The following is an 18,728-nucleotide window of genomic DNA, read 5'->3' on the forward strand; positions in this document are numbered from 1 at the left end:
ACTCAAGGTCAATGTTTTCTAGAATATTTTCATTTTATTTCCTGATGATAAGTAGTAGAGTCTGATGCACTCAGGTTGACTTTCAACAAATGTAGGTTACCTGGTTGCCTAATTTGTTTCTTTTGATACTGAAATAGGCCAAACATGTGTGTCTGTTCAGAAATGATTTCAGGTTGCTTTTTATTCTAAACATAATCTGTATTCTTTTTTTAGTGGTTACAACAGCTCGTCTTGGATGGCATCTATACAGTTCATTACCATTTTTGAGAAATCTTTAAGCAACTTGAGCCTAAGTCGAGCACACAAGCTGCTCGTTTGGGAATACCTGTCCCCTCCCACCACCACCAGGCAATAAACCCTAGATTCGTCTTCTGCCTTAGTCACCTAAATAAGTTTTTATTAATAGTCTCTGTGGGCCTTTTTTAGGCTTTAGTTTTAGAAGTTTTAGGTTTGCATAAAAGTTGAACAGAAAGTACAGCGAGTTCCCTTGTACCCTCTCACCCCACCTCACCCCCAGTTTTCCCCACTGTTAACATCTTGCATTAGTGTGGTATATTTACTACAATTGATGAGCCTATATTGATACTTTATTATTAGCTAAAGTTCATAGCTCACATTAGTTCACATTAGTTCATTAGCTCACATTAGGGTTAACTCTTTGTGTTGTACATTCCATGGGTTTTGGGTAATGCATAATGACATGTATTATATTGTTATGCAGAATAGTTTCACTGGCCTAAAAATGCCCTGTGCTCCACCTCTTCATCCCTCCCTCACCCTATCCTGCCCCCAGCCCCTTGCAGCTGCTGATCTTTTTTCCTGTCTCCATAGTTTTGCCTTAGTCTATAGGTTACCAACTATACGTGTAAGACAGGGAACAATTTGACTAGAGTAGGGTCATAGAGATATAACAAAGGGGATTTGGGGCTTCCCTGGTGGTGCAGTGGTTGAGAGTCCGCCTGCCGATGCAGGGGACACGGGTTCATGCCCCGGTCCGGGAAGATCCCACATGCCGTGGAGCGGCTGGGCCCATGAGCCATGGCCACTGAGCCTGCGCGTCCGGAGCCTATGCTCCGCAACGGGAGAGGCCACAACAGTGAGAGGCCCGCATACCGAAAAAAAAAACAAAAAACAAAGGGGATTAAAGATTTACCATAAAGCACATTCAAAGATAGCATGGGAACTACATTATTTTCACCAACTATACAGATGCATCTATCTATATTTTATTCAACTAACATTAATTGATAACATACTATGTGTCAGCAGTGCTTTAGGTGCTAGAGTTAACAATAGTAAACAAGGCAGACAGCTTCTCTGCCCTCTTGGAGTGTATACTCAAATTGAGGGTAAAGGAAAAGGACAGAAATTAAACAAAAAGTCAAGTATTTTCAATACTGCCAAGTAAGATAATGGAAATCAAATAGGGTTATGTGATAGAGTGACAGTTGGAGACAGTGGTTAGGGAAGGCTTCTCTGAGGATATGACATTTGAGCTAAGAATTAAGAGATAAGAAGCAACTATCCATGCAAGAGAAGAACACTCCAAGCAGAGGGAACTCCAAGTAAAATAGCCTGGAGATGGGAACAAGCTGAGTCTGAAAGCCCACATGACTGGGTGGAGTGAGCAGGAGAGAGTGCATGGGGAAGCAGGTGAGATAGGTAGGCAAGGCTAGGTCATAATTGGCCCTGTAAGCCACAGTAAGGAGTTTCAGTTTTATTTTAATGGGAAGCCATTGGAGGCAGGAAAGTGATATGATCTGATTTACATTTTTAAATGATCACTTTGGATCTGCAGAGTATCTTAAAAGACATCTTTAAAATAAATACTAACGTGAATACACCAAGAGTACTAAAGATGCTAAGCAATACAATGCAAATCCTAAAGTAAAAATGGTGTTTCAAGATCATCCTGGCATGTATCTGGTCCTTATCCGCAGCACCCCAGAAAAGAAATAACCAGCTGAGACATTAACAGTATTTTTGATTATGTCCACAATCTGCTGTGTTTACCATTTCGTATAGGGATATTTACACTTAATTCCTTACCAAAATGAAAAATCATTTCCATAGGGAACTATAAATGGACACTTCATTAGATGTATTTCTGCTTTCCATGGGAATTCCCTGGCAGTCCAGTGGTCAGGACTCAACGCTTTCACTACCGAGGGCCCAGGTTCACTCCCTGGTTGGGGAACTAAGATCCCACAAGCCACGTGGCACGGCCAAAAAATTAAATTAAATTAAATAAAAAGAGGTATTTCTGCTTTCCACTATAGCCTTTTATTTTAAGCTTTGGAAAACCATGCTGTACCTGCAATTAGAAATTGCATTTTAGAAATACAAATGAGAAAAGGCTGATGTTCCTATTTGGCCAGCAGGTGTGGTACCAACACCATGGGACGCTTGGGGATGTGAAATGGAAATTGGCCGACCACAGTCCAGGTGCTTTTCTGCTTATTACAGGCCCAGCTCCAGGGGACCAGGCTCCCCTCTCAGTGAGTGATTTTTCTTTCTTAGCTTAAAAGAGAATTGGAACAATAAGTGATTTCCACTGTCTGTCTCTATGGCAACAGGTATCCTAATTTCACCTCTTAGATGGCAACTATACCTATTCACTGAATAGCTTTCAGTCCCTACTATTATGATGAAAAAATTGATTTCATGAAAAATGCTATTTAGGTTATAAGCAAACTTATCCCCCAGCAACCATGAAGTACAGTTTGTAAGATGTAAAATCATTCATAAGCAGAATATACTCTGTGGGCTTTTCTTCCTTTTCAGGTGTAGGATATTTATCCCCAACGTCTCTCTTCTAGTTGTTTTTGGACGATAAAATATTATTCTTTTCTTCCTTAATATTTATTTTTATTTAATTATGAAAATTAGTCAGGTTCATTGTAAATAGTTTGGCAAATACGGAAAAAATATAGAAAAGCATATCCAAGAAAATAAAACTCACTCTCCTTATTTAAAAATAATCACTATTAATATCCTGCTAGCATTTTAGATGTGTATACATATAAATACAACTTAAATGCTATAGTGTATATTTTTTTGTAACCAGACTCTTTCACCAAACATATTATGAGGAATTCTTCACATCATTAAGTATTCTAACATACAAATTATGAGGAATTCTTCACATCATTAAGTATTCTAACATACAATTTTAATGGTTTCAAAGGAGTCCATAATATGGCTTACTGTATTTTATTTAACTTATCCCTCTATGCTGACATTATTAACCATAAATGTTTATGCACACATCTATTGGCTTAGAATAAATCCCTGGATATGAAATACATGGATCAAATGGGATAAACATTTTAAATTATATTGCCAAATTTTCCCCCCAAATTATATCAATTTATTTTCCCACTGAAGGTAGATGGATAAGAGTATCCATTTCCTTAAATTCTTTATCAGAGGTACAGTTTTTAAAAAGAAAAAAAATTGCCAGTTTGATGAAGAGGGGAAGTATCTCATTATATTTCTTTAACATCTTAAATTTGCAACTTATTTTAAGGTTAAATATGTTTTTACATTTTCATTATTTTTTTAGGGTGAGGAGATATATAAATTGCCTGTTCACCTCTGAAGCAAAGACTATTTGTTGTCCCCTAATATCCACTCTACCTCTGTTTCTTAGTAACAGAAGACATGACTTTTAGTTGAGCACATAGTCGTTTAAAATAAAGACATTTCCCGTTTTCATTTGCAGCTAAGTGTATCTATGTGTCAACTCCAGGTAGGCAAATGTGATCTATGCTTTTTCAGAGAAACGTCCTTAAAGGGAGAGGATAATGCCCTCTTTTTCCTCTTCATCATTCCTGATGGTTAGAATGCAGATATTATGGTTGGAGCTTCAACAGCCACTTTGGACCATGAGGATGTGCTAGAGATGGTGGAGCAGAAAGCTAGAGGGAGCCTAGGTTCTTAAGAATTTTATGTAAGTGCCACCCTGCATGGCTGGTTTCCAGATTTTTATGTGAGAAAATAAAACTTTGCATTTTTAAGCCATGATTAGTTTGCATTTTTAGTTTGATGAAGCTGAACTTAATCCTGACTGATGTAGATTAAGATTTTTTTCCTCATTTTTTTTTCTCATTGATTTTTAAGTGCTCTTTCTATTTTAAGGTTATTTACACTTTACCTGGCACACATGTCACAAATTTTCCAGTGTTTCATTTGGTCCTAACTTTTTTATGGAATTAGGATATGCAGAAATACAGTTATTCTTAAATTTATTTGCTATTTAAATTCCATTATATATTCAGAAAAATCAGATAACAGTATTAGCTTAGAAATATAAATTCCAGAGAAATAGTTTGTCTCAACCATCATAAGGCAGTACTGAGGCACAATTTTACTTCCTATAGGTATGCAATTAAATGGTTACATTGCAGGCTAAAGTCATTTAGATGATGAGAAATTGTGTATAGTTTTGAGGACTTAATCAATAATTCATTGCTTGCTAAAGCAGAGATTTTCCAGTTTTAATCTGTGGAGCTCTAGGTTCAAAGCATTGCCTCAGAGATCTCCACTGGGGCTTAGGTGGGGCTGAGTGGGCCAGCTCTGCCTGCCACTCCCAGTTGAGGTTTTAAAGGCAGTCACTCTGTGTTATTCACTGGGGTTCCACAAAAGAGCCCCTGCCATATGATTTCCTCCCAACACAGAGAAAAAATAGAGAGTAACAATTTCCTACCAGATCATAGGCAGCCAGCATCTTTTTCTGCACATCTGGAATTGCCCCCAGAGGCTCCAGATGAGGAAAGTTGTCTTTCATCACAAGAGAGACGGAAGGAGTATTGTCACTGGTGATGAGCCGAGAGGACAGGGTCAACAGGCACTGCTTCAGACTGGCAATTGGAGGGAGTCCGCACAGTTCTTTAACAGACACTATGGCGTTCTGTGGGGAAGAAAACATGGAATTACACTTCTGACCACATGATACATCCCCCCCAGCATTTCTAGGTTTACACAAAAGTATAATCATTAAAAGTATACCCTTAAATACATATGAAATTTGAAGCAAACTGGATTATAACCAACCAAAAATGTTGAGATACGCATGGAGATAACACGCAGAGCTAATTCACAGCTACACTTCATCTTTCTCAGCTTTTAACAACTGCCACAAATATGCCACAAAGCAAAGCAGATTATGACCCAAGGCTACATAGTGCTTTTCAAAGCAGGGCTGTGGAATATTCTGGAATATCTGAAATGTTCTGGACAATGCACACAAATTAATATTGGCTGATCATGAATATCTTGTTAAATTTGTATCATGATAATCATAAAAGCATGTCAGTGGTTGTTCATTGGAGTGCATCTTCTTTGAGTTTTTCCCCTCAAGGTAGAAGGCTGCTATTACTCATCATACTCCTTTCACATAACCATCAGTGGTATTCCTTTGTCATCTCACCAGAAATGCACCTGACAGACACACATAATAAAACACATTTCACGTAAAGCTACATTTGTCCATGTGACAGGCGTTTAAAAGATTCATTTGAAATAGAAATTATGCCTACTAACAATGAACAATACCTAACCTAATGTGTGTCTCATGAATTTAGTGACAATGATGGTATTCATTTTTCTAGTAATTAGGCTCTAAATAATCCCAAACCAAAAGAAATTTGAGGTGAGATAAATTATCAGTACTAACTGGAAAAATTTTATCTATAGCCAACTCTCCTTATTATGTATTTTAAACACGTAATACATGCAAAGGACATATTCCAAGAATTATATAGAACTACATAAAATCTACTTCAAATATATAAAGTCAGGTGTAGAAATGACTTATAACTAATCTAACATAGGGGTTTATAATAGTTATAGAATTATGTCAGAAAAAGTCAGGTAGATAATGCTGACATTTGGAGCCTAATTTTAAAACAGCAGCCAAGGCAACCCACCACAAGTTATACATTTACAATCTAAGTATTTGTATGTGGTTTATATAATATAGTATTTTCTACCATTTTGGTGATTTAAAATTGATTTTAAACCCATTCCAGGATTCCTCTGTGAAATAATGTAAAAATAAAGTTTTCACCAAGTTATGGTTTGGCGTTCAGCATCACATGACTAAAAACCATGAATGATCATTGGGTTTTGGTGGTGGTTAATTCTGGATTTAAAGCTCAATATTCCTATTTATTAAATGCAATATTGGGAAAATTACTTAACCTCTTCAAGCTTGTTTTCTATTTTGAATGTAGGGATTTTTGGTGAAGGTTACTATAAAAATGTTAGTTAAAGGAACAGATAAAGTACATTGAAAAATATTCCTCTCCTGTTTTGCTCTCATACATAGACTCCTACTGCTTCTGCCAAACAACATCTTCTTGCACATTGCAGGAACTAAGCAAGCATTTGCCGTTTGATTGTTTCTTAGTAACATGAGCCTAGAATAAGCATATTAAATAGTCTTGAGAAAAAAGTTTGCAGCCATCTCTGATTATAAGCATTAATGAAGGCAAGAAAACTGACACTGAATTCCTACATGCTAAGGCTGGGTAATTTACATACACTCTCATTTAATTCTCATAATAATCCTGTGATGTAATTATTACTATTTTTCTTACCTTATGAGGAGAAAACTGATGGCCAGATATCTGAAATAATTTGCTCAAGATCACACAGGGATAGAGTTTAATCCAGAATCCATGTCCTTTCAATTAAAGCACATTTCTAAGAGAAGACTAAATAGTTTTCAACAAGTTCAAGTGCTGAATGTTGTGTTTGTTTATTAGTCTTCTTTGTTTCGTGGAGGGTAATTTATTATTGTTGTACACAAACAACTAAGACATCATCTAATAGGCATTACATTTGTTTTATATGACTTCAAATACCCTTCTGTGTTCTTATCTGCAAATATTTTACATGTATACTTATAATTAGTATGCATGTGTTTGTATATATAAAATTTTGTATGTTACATGCATATATAATATTTTATATTCTATTCTTTTCACGCTGTTTCATATACACATTCCCATATATCAATTTAGTTTTGTACTAGGAACATTTAATGGATATATAAAGCATTTTGCTACATTTATACTCCATTAGCTGGCTTAGTTCAGGCCAGATTTCAGGCCAGATTTAACATAGCATTCACCATTAGAAACATAAAATATATCTGTTTTACAGAAATAAAGTTACAGATGTAGAAAATAAACTTATAGTTACTGGGTGGGGGGAGGGATAAATTGGAAGATTGGGATTGACACATACACACTACTATATATAAAATAAATAACTTATAAAATAAATAACTTATTGACACATACACACTACTATATATAAAATAAATAACTCCCAACTGTATGTGTCAATTGGGATTGACACATACACACTACTATATATAAAATAAAATAAATAACTTATATATAAAAAAAATAAATAAATAACTACTGTATAGCACAGGGAACTCGACTCAATACTCTGTAATGGCCTGTATGGGAAAAGAATCTAAAAAAGAGTGGATATATGTATATGTATAACAGATTCACTTTGCTGTACAGCAGAAACTAACACAACATTGTAAATCAACTACACCCCAATAAATTATTTTTTAAATATCTGTTTTATCACAGGCAATTCAGCAGTACATGGGGTTACACATCCTCTGTGATAATTTTTTGAGGAATCAGATCATTAGTAAAACACAGTGTTCACTGGTGAGTGAGGGGTCAGAAGACTCAGGGGTAAGGGAGGACAGTATGGGATTTTTCCTACCTGCATATTTTCTCTCACATCTATGGCTTCTCGTAAGGGATGAACTGCTAGCTTAAAGATGTCGTCTATTGTTTTAAGACCGATATTCCTGAGCATGGTATACTCCCGAACTTTCTTCCCCATTCTCACTGAAAGGCTGCGCTTCTGTGGCTTTCCTCCTCCACTTCTATTAGTTATTGCTATGTGGACAAAAAGAGTCACGTGCTCCATGATGTCACCCACAAAGGAGCGGAGGGGAACATGCCGATATCCAGGCTGCAAACATTCAAACGGTATTGTATATTGCCCTATAAATTCATCCCCAATGTAGTCGTCATCGAGAACCACAAAACGGATCATGGCCAGCTCAGGCAGGTTCACTTGAAACTCAAATGTCTCATCAAAAATAGGATTATCACTGTTTTGCTGTACAGTTTTAGTTCTTTGTTCTGAATAGTCGGCTGGAATTCCATGTATCTCTATACACACGTAGGGATCTATGACATCCCCTTTGGCACAAGCTCCCTTGGGCTTTGGGAAGTTCTGACCACTGATGATCTTAATATGAAGCACTAGAGGAGACACCCCAGGTACAATGCCCTTTGTATTTGCACTGAAGTAAGAAACTTCATCTCGCATGATAGATGGCCTTAGAACATAACCACATCCTCCATTTTGAAGAAACCAGCCTGTGTGAAGGTCCATCATTGGACCCGGAGTCTGGAAATTCATTGCCACAATCTGACAGCCACAATTCCAAAAGTCCTGTGGATTCAAGTTACTGGAATCGATTCTCATGGCATTTGGATAGATTCGTGATAAGAACTTCTTATTATAATTTACAAAATCCTCTGGGTATTCATTTGCAATTCGGCTGGCCTCTGTTTCACTAAATGAACAAATCTCCCAATAGTTTTGGCTTTTCATAGATAGTTCAAAATCCCTGTACTGAACAGATTTACAGATAGACACCAAGTCAGAGAGCTCCCTACACAGCAAGATTTGTTTCTGCTCACCGTTGTAATCTACTGACATCCTTCGAGACATTTCAGCTTCTTCATCTTCGTCTGTAACTTCTCCTTCTAAAACATCTGGATCAGAAGGCAATTTCTTTCCTTTCACAATGATCATTCTTTTTAATTTTTCTGGTGATGGGAGGTAGGATTCCGACGGCAAAGGTGCTTCAGTATAGAGTTTACTGCCAAAGACCTTTTTCATCTGTTGAACCATTACCTTCTGCTGGGGTAGGGAGCAGTGATTCCCCAAGCAAAGAATGAGTGGGTACTCAGAAGCCACAAAGGCAAATTTATTTATCACCTCTATGACGCTTCTAAAGGAAAGGTGTGTTGTCATGTTATTTCGATTACAAAGGATTGGTTCATTGTCTGAACCATCATTTACATCAAGTTCAATGCTTCGACAGCCCATTTTCAAAGCTCTAACATATCCGTTAATGTCAGCCGGCCCCCTGAACTGGTCTTCTATGAGATAGGTGTTGTGAGAGGCGTTGATGTAATAGTGAGATAATGGCTGGGTCATATCTTGGGCAACCTTTTTTTGTTCAGGATCAAAAATGTCACATTCTGGTGACAGCAAATACTGGGTAAAGCCATCAATTGCAAGAAACCCTTTCTGACGTCCCTCTTCAGAAAGCTCATATCTCCGAATGATGTCCAAGCACATGTCCTCGGTGATATGGGTGACTCCTTGCTCAGCTTCTAAAAAAAGCATGAGATCATTGGCATCCAAATACTCTTTGTTTTTAGATATCTGTACAAGTAAGAAATACACTTCTGGCCTGGTGCAAAGTTCACAAAAAGCTTCACAGAACTCCTCTTCGGTCACTCGGGTGGTTAGCTTTTCTTTGCTCTTCTGGATTTCTTTAAACTTCAACCTGATCTTGGATTCCTTTAGGGTAGGGTTGAGTTGTTTTATTAACTCTACAGAGGTGTCTTCCAACATAATCCCATTCCCATCGATATCTGCTGCTTCAAACACCTTTTTCAGCCACATAAACCTTGGTGTGTTCTGGTTGCCCTCCATAAAATCAAGGGGTTGCTTACTTCGAGAAACCAGATACCGTAACCCTGACACCCAGATGTTTGCTACATCTGCTGAATTGGCAACTAGGTCCAGAGACTCGTAGTTTTCCCCGTGGAGTATGGAAAAGGCACAGTCCTCACAAATCTGGTCAGCAAGGCCATTGTTTCTAAATGTTTCTGTGTTCTTCCCCAGTCGGATCTCTTTTATGGCAGAAATATCAAGCTTAGCTTTCTCAAGGTCTTTCTTGGAAGGTTCCCAGCGAAGAGCTTGGAGGTCTGTGTCCAGAGTGAAAAAACGGTTGTAAATGCGAGAATTTGGCCGTACTTTCTTCAGTTCACAGCCAGCTTGCATGAAGCTGATGCAGTCGCTCGCACTACTGATTTTCTTTTCTGATGGCATGCTGCTGAAAGACACGGTTTTCTTTCTTCCACCACATTTTTGGTTTGCAGGATCCTGTAAAGCAATTTGAAAATAATGAGTCAATTTCCTTAAGAAAATAGACAAATTCAATAACACTCTATGAGCGCCTCAGACTCCATTCAGCTATTACGATTATTTGGACAGGAGCTAGCCTAAATTCTACCTTTTCACTGTTTCAGAAAAGAGAAATTGCCAAGAAAATTGATACTATTAAGTTCAGGAAAAAAACTTATTTTTCCAACACCTGTGTGTTCTTTGAAATAAAATCAAGTATTAAGTTAACTACAAATCACTCTTATTTGTTCATTAAAGTAGATTTCCTAAGATCCTCTACCTCTTGGTATTTTGACAACCTTGCTCATGTCCCTATAGATATATGGAAGAAATAAAGCTGGATTTCTTTAAAATGTTTTTCTCATTTACACTTTGCAACAGTTTAATTTTTATACTTAAAACTAGTTCAAATAAAAGATTTTTACCTTAACATGCATTACATCAAAAAGGGCTTACAATATAGCTTAACTAAAAAAAAAAAAAATCACTTTTTTTCCTCAAATTATTTTGAAGAATAAAGGCAACTTGAAAGTCAGATTGAGAGCTAACAATAGACAAATGACTCTCACCTGAGCAATTTTTCAGACACAGGTAAACAATTTAAATGAACATTTATGATAGAGTTGCCATAGGATCCAGCAAAAGATGAAAACTCTAATTTGAAAAGATACATGCACCCCAATGTTCATAGCAGCACTATTTACAATAGCCAAGACACAGTAGCAACCTAAGTGTCCATAAACAGAAGAAGTGGTATGTATACAATGGAATATTACTCAGCCATAAAAAAGAATGAAATGATGCCATTTGTAGCAACAGGGATGGACCTAGAGATTATCATACTAAGTGAAGTAAGTCAGAAAGAGAAAGACAAATACCATATGATATGCCTTATATGTGGAATCTAAAATATGATACAAATGAACCTATTTACAAAACAGAAACAGATTCACAGATGTAGAAAACAAACTTATGATTACCAAAGGGGAAAGGGAATGGGAGAGGGATAAATTAAGAGTTTGGGATTAACAGATACAAACTACCATATACAAAATAGATAAACAACAAGGTCCTACTGTATAGCACAGGGAACTATATTCAATCTCCTGTAATAAATCATTATGAAAAAGAATATATATATAATAATATATGTAATATATATCTGAATCACTTTTCTGTACACCAGAAACTAAGACATTGTAAATCAACTATATTTCAATAAAAAAATAAAAATAAATGAACATTATGAGATTCACACCTACATTTCAGTATAATGCTATTAGCAGCCACTGTGTAAAATCAAACAGAAATATGAATGGCTCAACTAATTTTTGAGGTTCTTCCAATGTGAATTAAATTTCAAAGCCTTTTGCCATAAGATTTCACAGGGAACACTTGCATCTTACCTTTTACCCATTTCTGTAAGTGTCCTTGATTCTTAGTCTCACAGAGTCCCAATTTCCTCAGCCCACTTAGCCCTTCCCTGAACAACAGGGCATCAAACTTCATCTGCGCAGATTAGTGTATTTTAAGCAGGTGAATTTCTTGTGGCTATTTCCGTCTTGGGTGTGTCTAGGTCTTTTCACCTATGTCTTTTCTAAATTTCAGGTCCAGTCCTCTGGACACTCATAATCATAAGACGATGTATTTCATCTTAGTCCTGGACCATCCACTGTGTCTCTCACTCACAATTCATTTGCACTGAATATCTGAACAATGCCACTTAAAACTGGATTTTTCTTTACACTTTCTTCTGTTCAGACCATAGACTCAAATTAACAATGCTCCCAATCATATTATCAATTCAGATAATTCTCCCAGGAACAAATTTCCTAAAAGTACCTTAGTGCATGTTTAAAGTGCCCAATTTTATAAAGCATATCAAAGAGGCAGCAAAGTATAGAGAGCAAAGGGCATGGTCCTTAGGGTAGAAATAACTAGTCTCCAGTTGGTATTACTCCACTCACTAGTGACCTTGGGTAAGTTACTTAGCCTCTCTGAATCTTAATTTCTGCTTTTAAGTAGGAACTAATAATCATTATATATAATAGAGCATTACTGTGAGACTCAAAAGAGAAAATGTTCATGAATATTCTTTGTAAGGTTAATCTTTTTGAAGGGAGAGGAACATTTCATCATACACCTGGTCTCTGTAGGGCTTTCAGTAGGCACCGACCAGGATATTGGGGGTTATCCAGAAGTTGATTCATTCCTGACCTATGAGCATTTAAGACAGATCTTCAGTGAAAAACTGAAAATGTTTAAAAACAGCCATATGATATTACTATTTTAAACACTGAAAAGTGTAGCCAAAGTAATCTAGGCTGTTTCCTTCAGGCATTCTTTTAAAACAGGTTAGAATCTCTCTTCTAGGGTATCATTTAATTGTGGTCTTGCCTGTAAGAGTCTCCCTATCTTATGATTCAGAAAAAGGCAGGATGATTTATTATTCAATTGACTAAAACCTTGCCTGTGAAAAAGAAACAAAATTTGCTTTAGTTATGGGATGTAGGTGGGGTGATTCATTAACTCAAATATATGTCTGATCTTCAAGTGACAAAGATATAAATTACTCAATTTAGATTAGAGGATATTGTCTCTTGGTGCCCTGGCATTTAAGAACTTAGCCCCTGCTTTCCCAGAGAGTTGTTATTTTTAATTATCCCACAGTGGTCAATTTCCTCATCTTTAAGTTAAAAAACAACCATAAATCTTCAGCTGTGTATATGCAGATGCACTATTAGAACACATTTAAATTTGTCACAGCCCACATGCTCAGAAATATCAGATGTTTGTGTGTATTTTTCCACATCATCAAGGCAAGAACCTAAAGGTATTGCTGAGATGGGATTAATCTAACAAGTAAAATACTGAAGGAAACTGTGAATTGTGATGGTAAATTAGATTGTGACTCAGCTTTTAAAGCTACTGTTTCACTAGACTTTTAAGTATTGAGAGATTTCACATTAAATATTATTTTTATATAAGCAGATCATATTCCAAATAAGATGATTGTCAACAGAATTATAAAACCTCTAATAGTTTATAACAAAGCTTAAATGGGAAATCAGTGTTCCTCCGAATGCATGTATATATTTCCTCTACCCTATGCATGGTATTATACCATCCTTCTCCATGGTCTAAGTGCCAATCTTGACTTCAGCCACTATTTTTTGAGAGCAAAACTACTGCTGTCAGAATAGCTTTCTCTTATAAGCCTCTCTTCTTTGTGGTGATATTGCCTCATATCAAGACTTTCTCTCCTAGTAAGATACGTCTTCAAGAAATAAATGTTTTATATCTACCCTACAAAAGAATCCACCTGCCTTGTAATGCTTATTTCTTGCCTTGACATGCAACTTTTACATGATTATAAAACTTAACCTAGAAGATGGCGGAAGAGTAAGACGCGGAGATCACGTTCCTCCCCACAGATACATCTACGCGTGGAACAACTCCTACAGAGCATCTATTGAACGCTGGCAGAAGACCTCAGACCTCCCAAAAGGCAAGAAACCCCCCACGTACCTGGGTAGGGCAAAAGAAAAAACTAAACAGAGACAAAAGGATAGGGACGGGTCCTGCACCAGCGGGAGAGAGCTGTGAAGGAGGAAAAGTGTCCACACACTAGGAAGCCCCTTCGCGGGTGGAGACTTCGGGAGGCGGAGTGGGGGAGCTTGGGAGCCGCGGAGGAGAGCACAGCAACAGGGGTGCGGAGGGCAAAGCGGGCAGATTCCAGCGCAGAGGATCGGGCCGACCGGAACTTGCCAGCCGAGAGACTTGTCTGCTCGCCCGCCGGGGCGGGCGGGACTGGGAGCTGAGGCTCCGGCTTTTGTCGGAGCGCCGGGAGAGGACTGAGGTTGGCGGCGTGAACACAGCCTGCGGGGCGTTGGTGCACCGCGGCTGGCCGGGAGAGAGTCCGGGGAGAAGTCTGGAACTGCCGAAGAGGCAAGAGACTTTTACGTCCCTCTTTGTTTCCTGGTGCACGAGGAGAGGGGATTAAGAACGCTGCTTGAGAGAGCTCCAGGGACGGGCGCGAGCCGCGGCTAGGGGTGCGGAGCCCAGAGACGGACGTCTCTGAGCGGCTAGGGCCGCCCAGAGCGGCTAGGGCCGCTGCTGCCGCCACCGGGAGGCCTGTGTGCGAACACAGGTCACTGGCCACGCGCCCTTCCGGGGAGCCTGTGCAGCCCGCCACTGCCGGGGTCCCGGGATCCAGGGACAACTCCCCCGGGAGAACGCACAGGCGCGCCTCAGGCTGCAACGTCTCGCCGGCCTCTGCAGCCGCAGGCCCACCCCACACTCCGTGCCCCTCCCTACCCCCGGGCCTGAGTGAGCCAGAGCCTCCGAATCAGCGGCTCCTTTAACCCCGTCCTGTCTGAGCAAAGAACAGACGCCCTCCGGCGACCTACACGCACAGGCGGGGCTAAATCCAAAGCTGAGCCCCTGGGAACTGTGAGAACAAAGAAGAGAAAGGGAAATCTCTCCCAGCAGCCTCAGAAGCAGCGGATTAAAGCTCCACAATCAACTTGATATACCCTGCATCTGTGGAATACCTGAATAGACAACCAGTCATCCCAAATTAAGGAGCCCTGTGGATGAAAGGCTCTTGGGGCTGCAGCCAGGAGTCAGTGCTGTGCCTCTGAGGTGGGAGAGCCAACTTCAGGACACTGATCCACAAGAGACCTCCCAGCTGCACATAATATCAAACAGCAAAAATTTCCGAGAGATCTCCATCTCAACGCCAGCACCCAGCTTCACTCAACGACCAGCAAGCTACAGTGCTGGACATCCTATGCCAAACAACTAGCAAGACAGGAACACAACCCCACCCATTAGCAGAGAGGCGGCCCAAAATCATAATAAGTCTACAGACACCCCAAAACACACCACCAGACGTGGACCTGCACACCAGAAAGACAAGATCTAGCCTCATCCACCAGAACACAGGCACTAGTACCCTCCACCAGGAAGCCTACACAACCCACTGAACCAACCTTAGCCACTGGGGACAGACACAAAAAACAACAGGAACTACGAACCTTCAGCCTGCAAAAAAGGAGACCCCAAACACAGTAAGATAAGCAAAATGAAAAGACAGAAAAACACACAGCAGATGAAGGAGCAAGATAAAAACCCATCAGACCTAACAAATGAAGAGGAAATAGGCAGTCTACCTGAAAAAGAATTCAGAATAATGATAGTAAGGTTGATCCGAAATCTTGGAGATAGAATGGACAATAGAATGGACAAAATGCAAGAATCAGTTAACAAGGACCTAGAAGAACTAAAGATGAAACAAGCAACGATGAACAACACAATAAATGAAATTAAAAGTACTCTAGATGGGATCAATAGCAGAATAACTGAGGCAGAAGAACGGATAAGTGACCTGGAAGATAAAATAGTGGAAATAACTACTGCAGAGCAGAATAAAGAAAAAAGAATGAAAAGAACTGAGGACAGTCTCAGAGACCTCTGGGACAACATTAAACGTACCAACATTCGAATTATAGGGGTTCCAGAAGAAGAAGAGAAAAAGAAAGGGACTGAGAAAATATTTGAAGAGATTATAGTTGAAAACTTCCCTAATATGGGAAAGGAAATAGTTAATCAAGTCCAGGAAGCACAGAGAGTCCCATACAGGATAAATCCAAGGAGAAATACGCCAAGACACATATTAATCAAACTGTCAAAAATTAAATACAAAGAAAACATATTAAAAGCAGCAAGGGAAAAACAACAAATAACACACAAGGGAATCCCCATAAGGTTAACAGCTGATCTTTCAGCAGAAACTCTGCAAGCCAGAAGGGAGTGGCAGGACATATTGAAAGTGTTGAAGGAGAAAAACCTGCAACCAAGATTACTCTACCCAGCAAGGATCTCATTCAGATTTGATGGAGAAATTAAAACCTTTAGAGACAAGCAAAAGCTGAGAGAGTTCAGCACCACCAAACCAGCTCTACAACAACTGCTAAAGGAACTTCTCTAGGCAAGAAACACAAAAGAAGGAAAAGACCTACAATAACAAACCCAAAACAATTAAGAAAATGGGAATGGGAACACACATATCGATAATTACCTTAAATGTAAATGGACTAAATGCTCCCACCAAAAGACACAGATTGGCTGAATGGATACAAAATTTACAAGCAGCTCATGCAGTTCAATGTCAGAAAAACAAACAACCCAATCCAATAAATAGACCTAAATAGACCTAAATAGACATTTCTCCAAAGAAGATATACAGATTGCCAACAAATATATGAAAGAATCTGCAACATCATTAATCATTAGAGAAATGCAAATCACCACTACAATTAGATATCATCTCACACTGGTCAGAATGGGCATCATCAAAATATCTAGAAACAAAAAATGCTGGAGAGGGTGTGGAGAAAAGGGAACCCTCTTGCACTGTTGGTGGGAATGTAAATTGATACAGCCACTATGGAGAACAGTATGGAGGTTTCTTAAAAAACTAAATATAGAACTACCATAGGACCCAACAATCCCACTACTGGGCATATACCCTAAGAAAACCATAATTCAGAAAGAGTCATGTACCAAAATGTTCATTGCAGCTCTATTTACAATAGGCCGGAGATGGAAAAAACCTAAGTGTCCATCATCAGATGAATGGGTAAAGAAGATGTGGCACATATATACAATGGAATATTACTCAGCCATAAAAGAAACAAAATTGAGTTATTTGTAGTGAGGTCGATGGACCTAGAGTGTGTCATACAGAGTGAAGTAAATCAGAAAGAGAAAAAGAAATACTGTATGCTAACACATATATGTGGACTCTAAGGGGGAAAAAAAAAAAAAAAAAAAAAAGGTCATGAAGAACCTAGGAGCAAGACAGTAATAAAGACACAGACCTACTAAAGAATGGACTTGAGGATATGGGGAGGGGGAAGGGTAAGCTGGGACGAAATGAGAGAGTGGCATGGACATATATACACTACCAAACGTAAAATAGATAGCTAGTGGGAAGCAGCCGCATAGCACAGGGAGATCAGCTCGTTGGTTTGACTAACTAGAGGGGTGGGATAGGGAGGGTTGGAGGGAGGGAGACGCAAGAGGGAAGAGATATGGGAACATATGTATATGTATAACTGATTCACTTTGTTATAAAGCAGAAACTAACACACCATTGTAAAGCAAATATACTCCAATAAAGATGTTAAAAAATAAAAAAAATAAAAAAATAAAACTTAACCTAAAATGCTTTAAAACTCGGAACCAGTGGAAAAGATAACAATCTTTAGGTTGTCGTCTCACAAAGGACAAAATCCAAAGTTATTACAAGCCCCCAAATGAGCAAATATATATACTTTATATATATAATATAGAGAGAGAGCCATAGTACATATGAACAAATAGTTTGCTGTTGACTAGAGCCAAGATTATTTATATTCAAAATATGCCGGAAAAGTTTCAGGACTCTGATGTTTCTCTACGTCTGTTCTTTCAATGGTGAAGCTATGCATTAGCTCTGAAAAGTTGGCAGAAGGGGAGATGGAAACTGTGTTAGAGTGGACGGGGATGACAGGCTACTCCAAATCTCTTTCTGAGCTTCTTCACCACCAAGGCCTCTTTGCTGAGCCCTACACCCCTCTGTAGTTCCCTCAAGATGATCTTAGCAGATTGATGGTGGGAAAGGAGTACTATTCTAATAAACAGACTGGGGGTATCTCCAACGGAAGAAAATTAAAGTACTGGTTATAGATCTTCCTGTTGATAAACACACCAAAAAAAATTTGATGATGAAAAAAGAGCAAATCCATTGCAGTTATCTATATATTAGGAAGACAGGTACTTCTGGCACTTTCCAAGAGAAACCAAAGTTTGTTTTTAGTTCCGGTGTGCTCTTGCCAGTTTCTAGCTCATGAGATGATTGAATTGACTCCAATGACCATAAGGTCATTATTATAAGGAGATTATTATAAGGTATGAGAACTTGACATTTATTTCAAAGCTAAATTTCCTCACTCTGGAATGAAAAGAAGAGGCTAGAGTACAAATTCCTCCTCCCCCCAAAATTTTTTCTTAGAGCAGCTTACAAAATAAAAAGTATGAACAGCACGTTGTGATGCCTCTATCCCCTAAATTAAAGCTTAGCCTAATATTCTAGTGGGGTCCAAAAATTCGTCAGGCGTTGAGCTCCATTTTTTCTATCTCCTAACGTTTTGTGTTTAAGTTTCCAAATTATAATTTCACAAGAAGGGATCACATTTAATCAAGTTATATAATAAATAAACCAAAGTGTGTTTATATGTTCTCTGAACATTTCCAGATAAGTCCTTACATTTGGATCTACTGTCTTCTTAAATTAATCAATACTCTACACGAAGGATTTAATCATCAGAATCAAGAAGAGTCTCATAAACTGGCAAAGCAACAGACAAATGTTTTAGTCTTTTACTAAAACAGTACAAGACATTGATTTGTCTATGAACACTGTTTCT

The 18,728-nt window shown here is 38.5% G+C and overlaps 1 protein-coding gene across 4 annotated transcripts in view; it reads right to left on the bottom strand.

The window, feature by feature from the left end:
* PLCL1 (phospholipase C like 1 (inactive)) overlaps positions 1–18,728 on the bottom strand; it is a 934,919-nt gene that overhangs the window by 637,781 nt on the left and 278,410 nt on the right. For all 4 annotated transcript variants that reach the window (XR_009564579.2, XM_030855453.3, XM_060302095.1 and 1 more), the window contains exons 2-3: positions 7,759–10,233; positions 4,709–4,912 (exon numbers count right to left, since the gene is read on the bottom strand). Coding sequence is in view for 3 of the 4 variants with exons in the window: in XM_030855453.3 (XP_030711313.1) it covers positions 4,709–4,912; positions 7,759–10,233 (2,679 nt within the window). In the remaining variant the exon portion in view is untranslated. The remainder of the gene's footprint in view (positions 1–4,708; positions 4,913–7,758; positions 10,234–18,728) is intronic.

Source organism: Globicephala melas, chromosome 7 (assembly GCF_963455315.2).
Source record: "Globicephala melas chromosome 7, mGloMel1.2, whole genome shotgun sequence".
In the NCBI taxonomy this organism is placed as follows: domain Eukaryota; kingdom Metazoa; phylum Chordata; class Mammalia; order Artiodactyla; family Delphinidae; genus Globicephala; species Globicephala melas.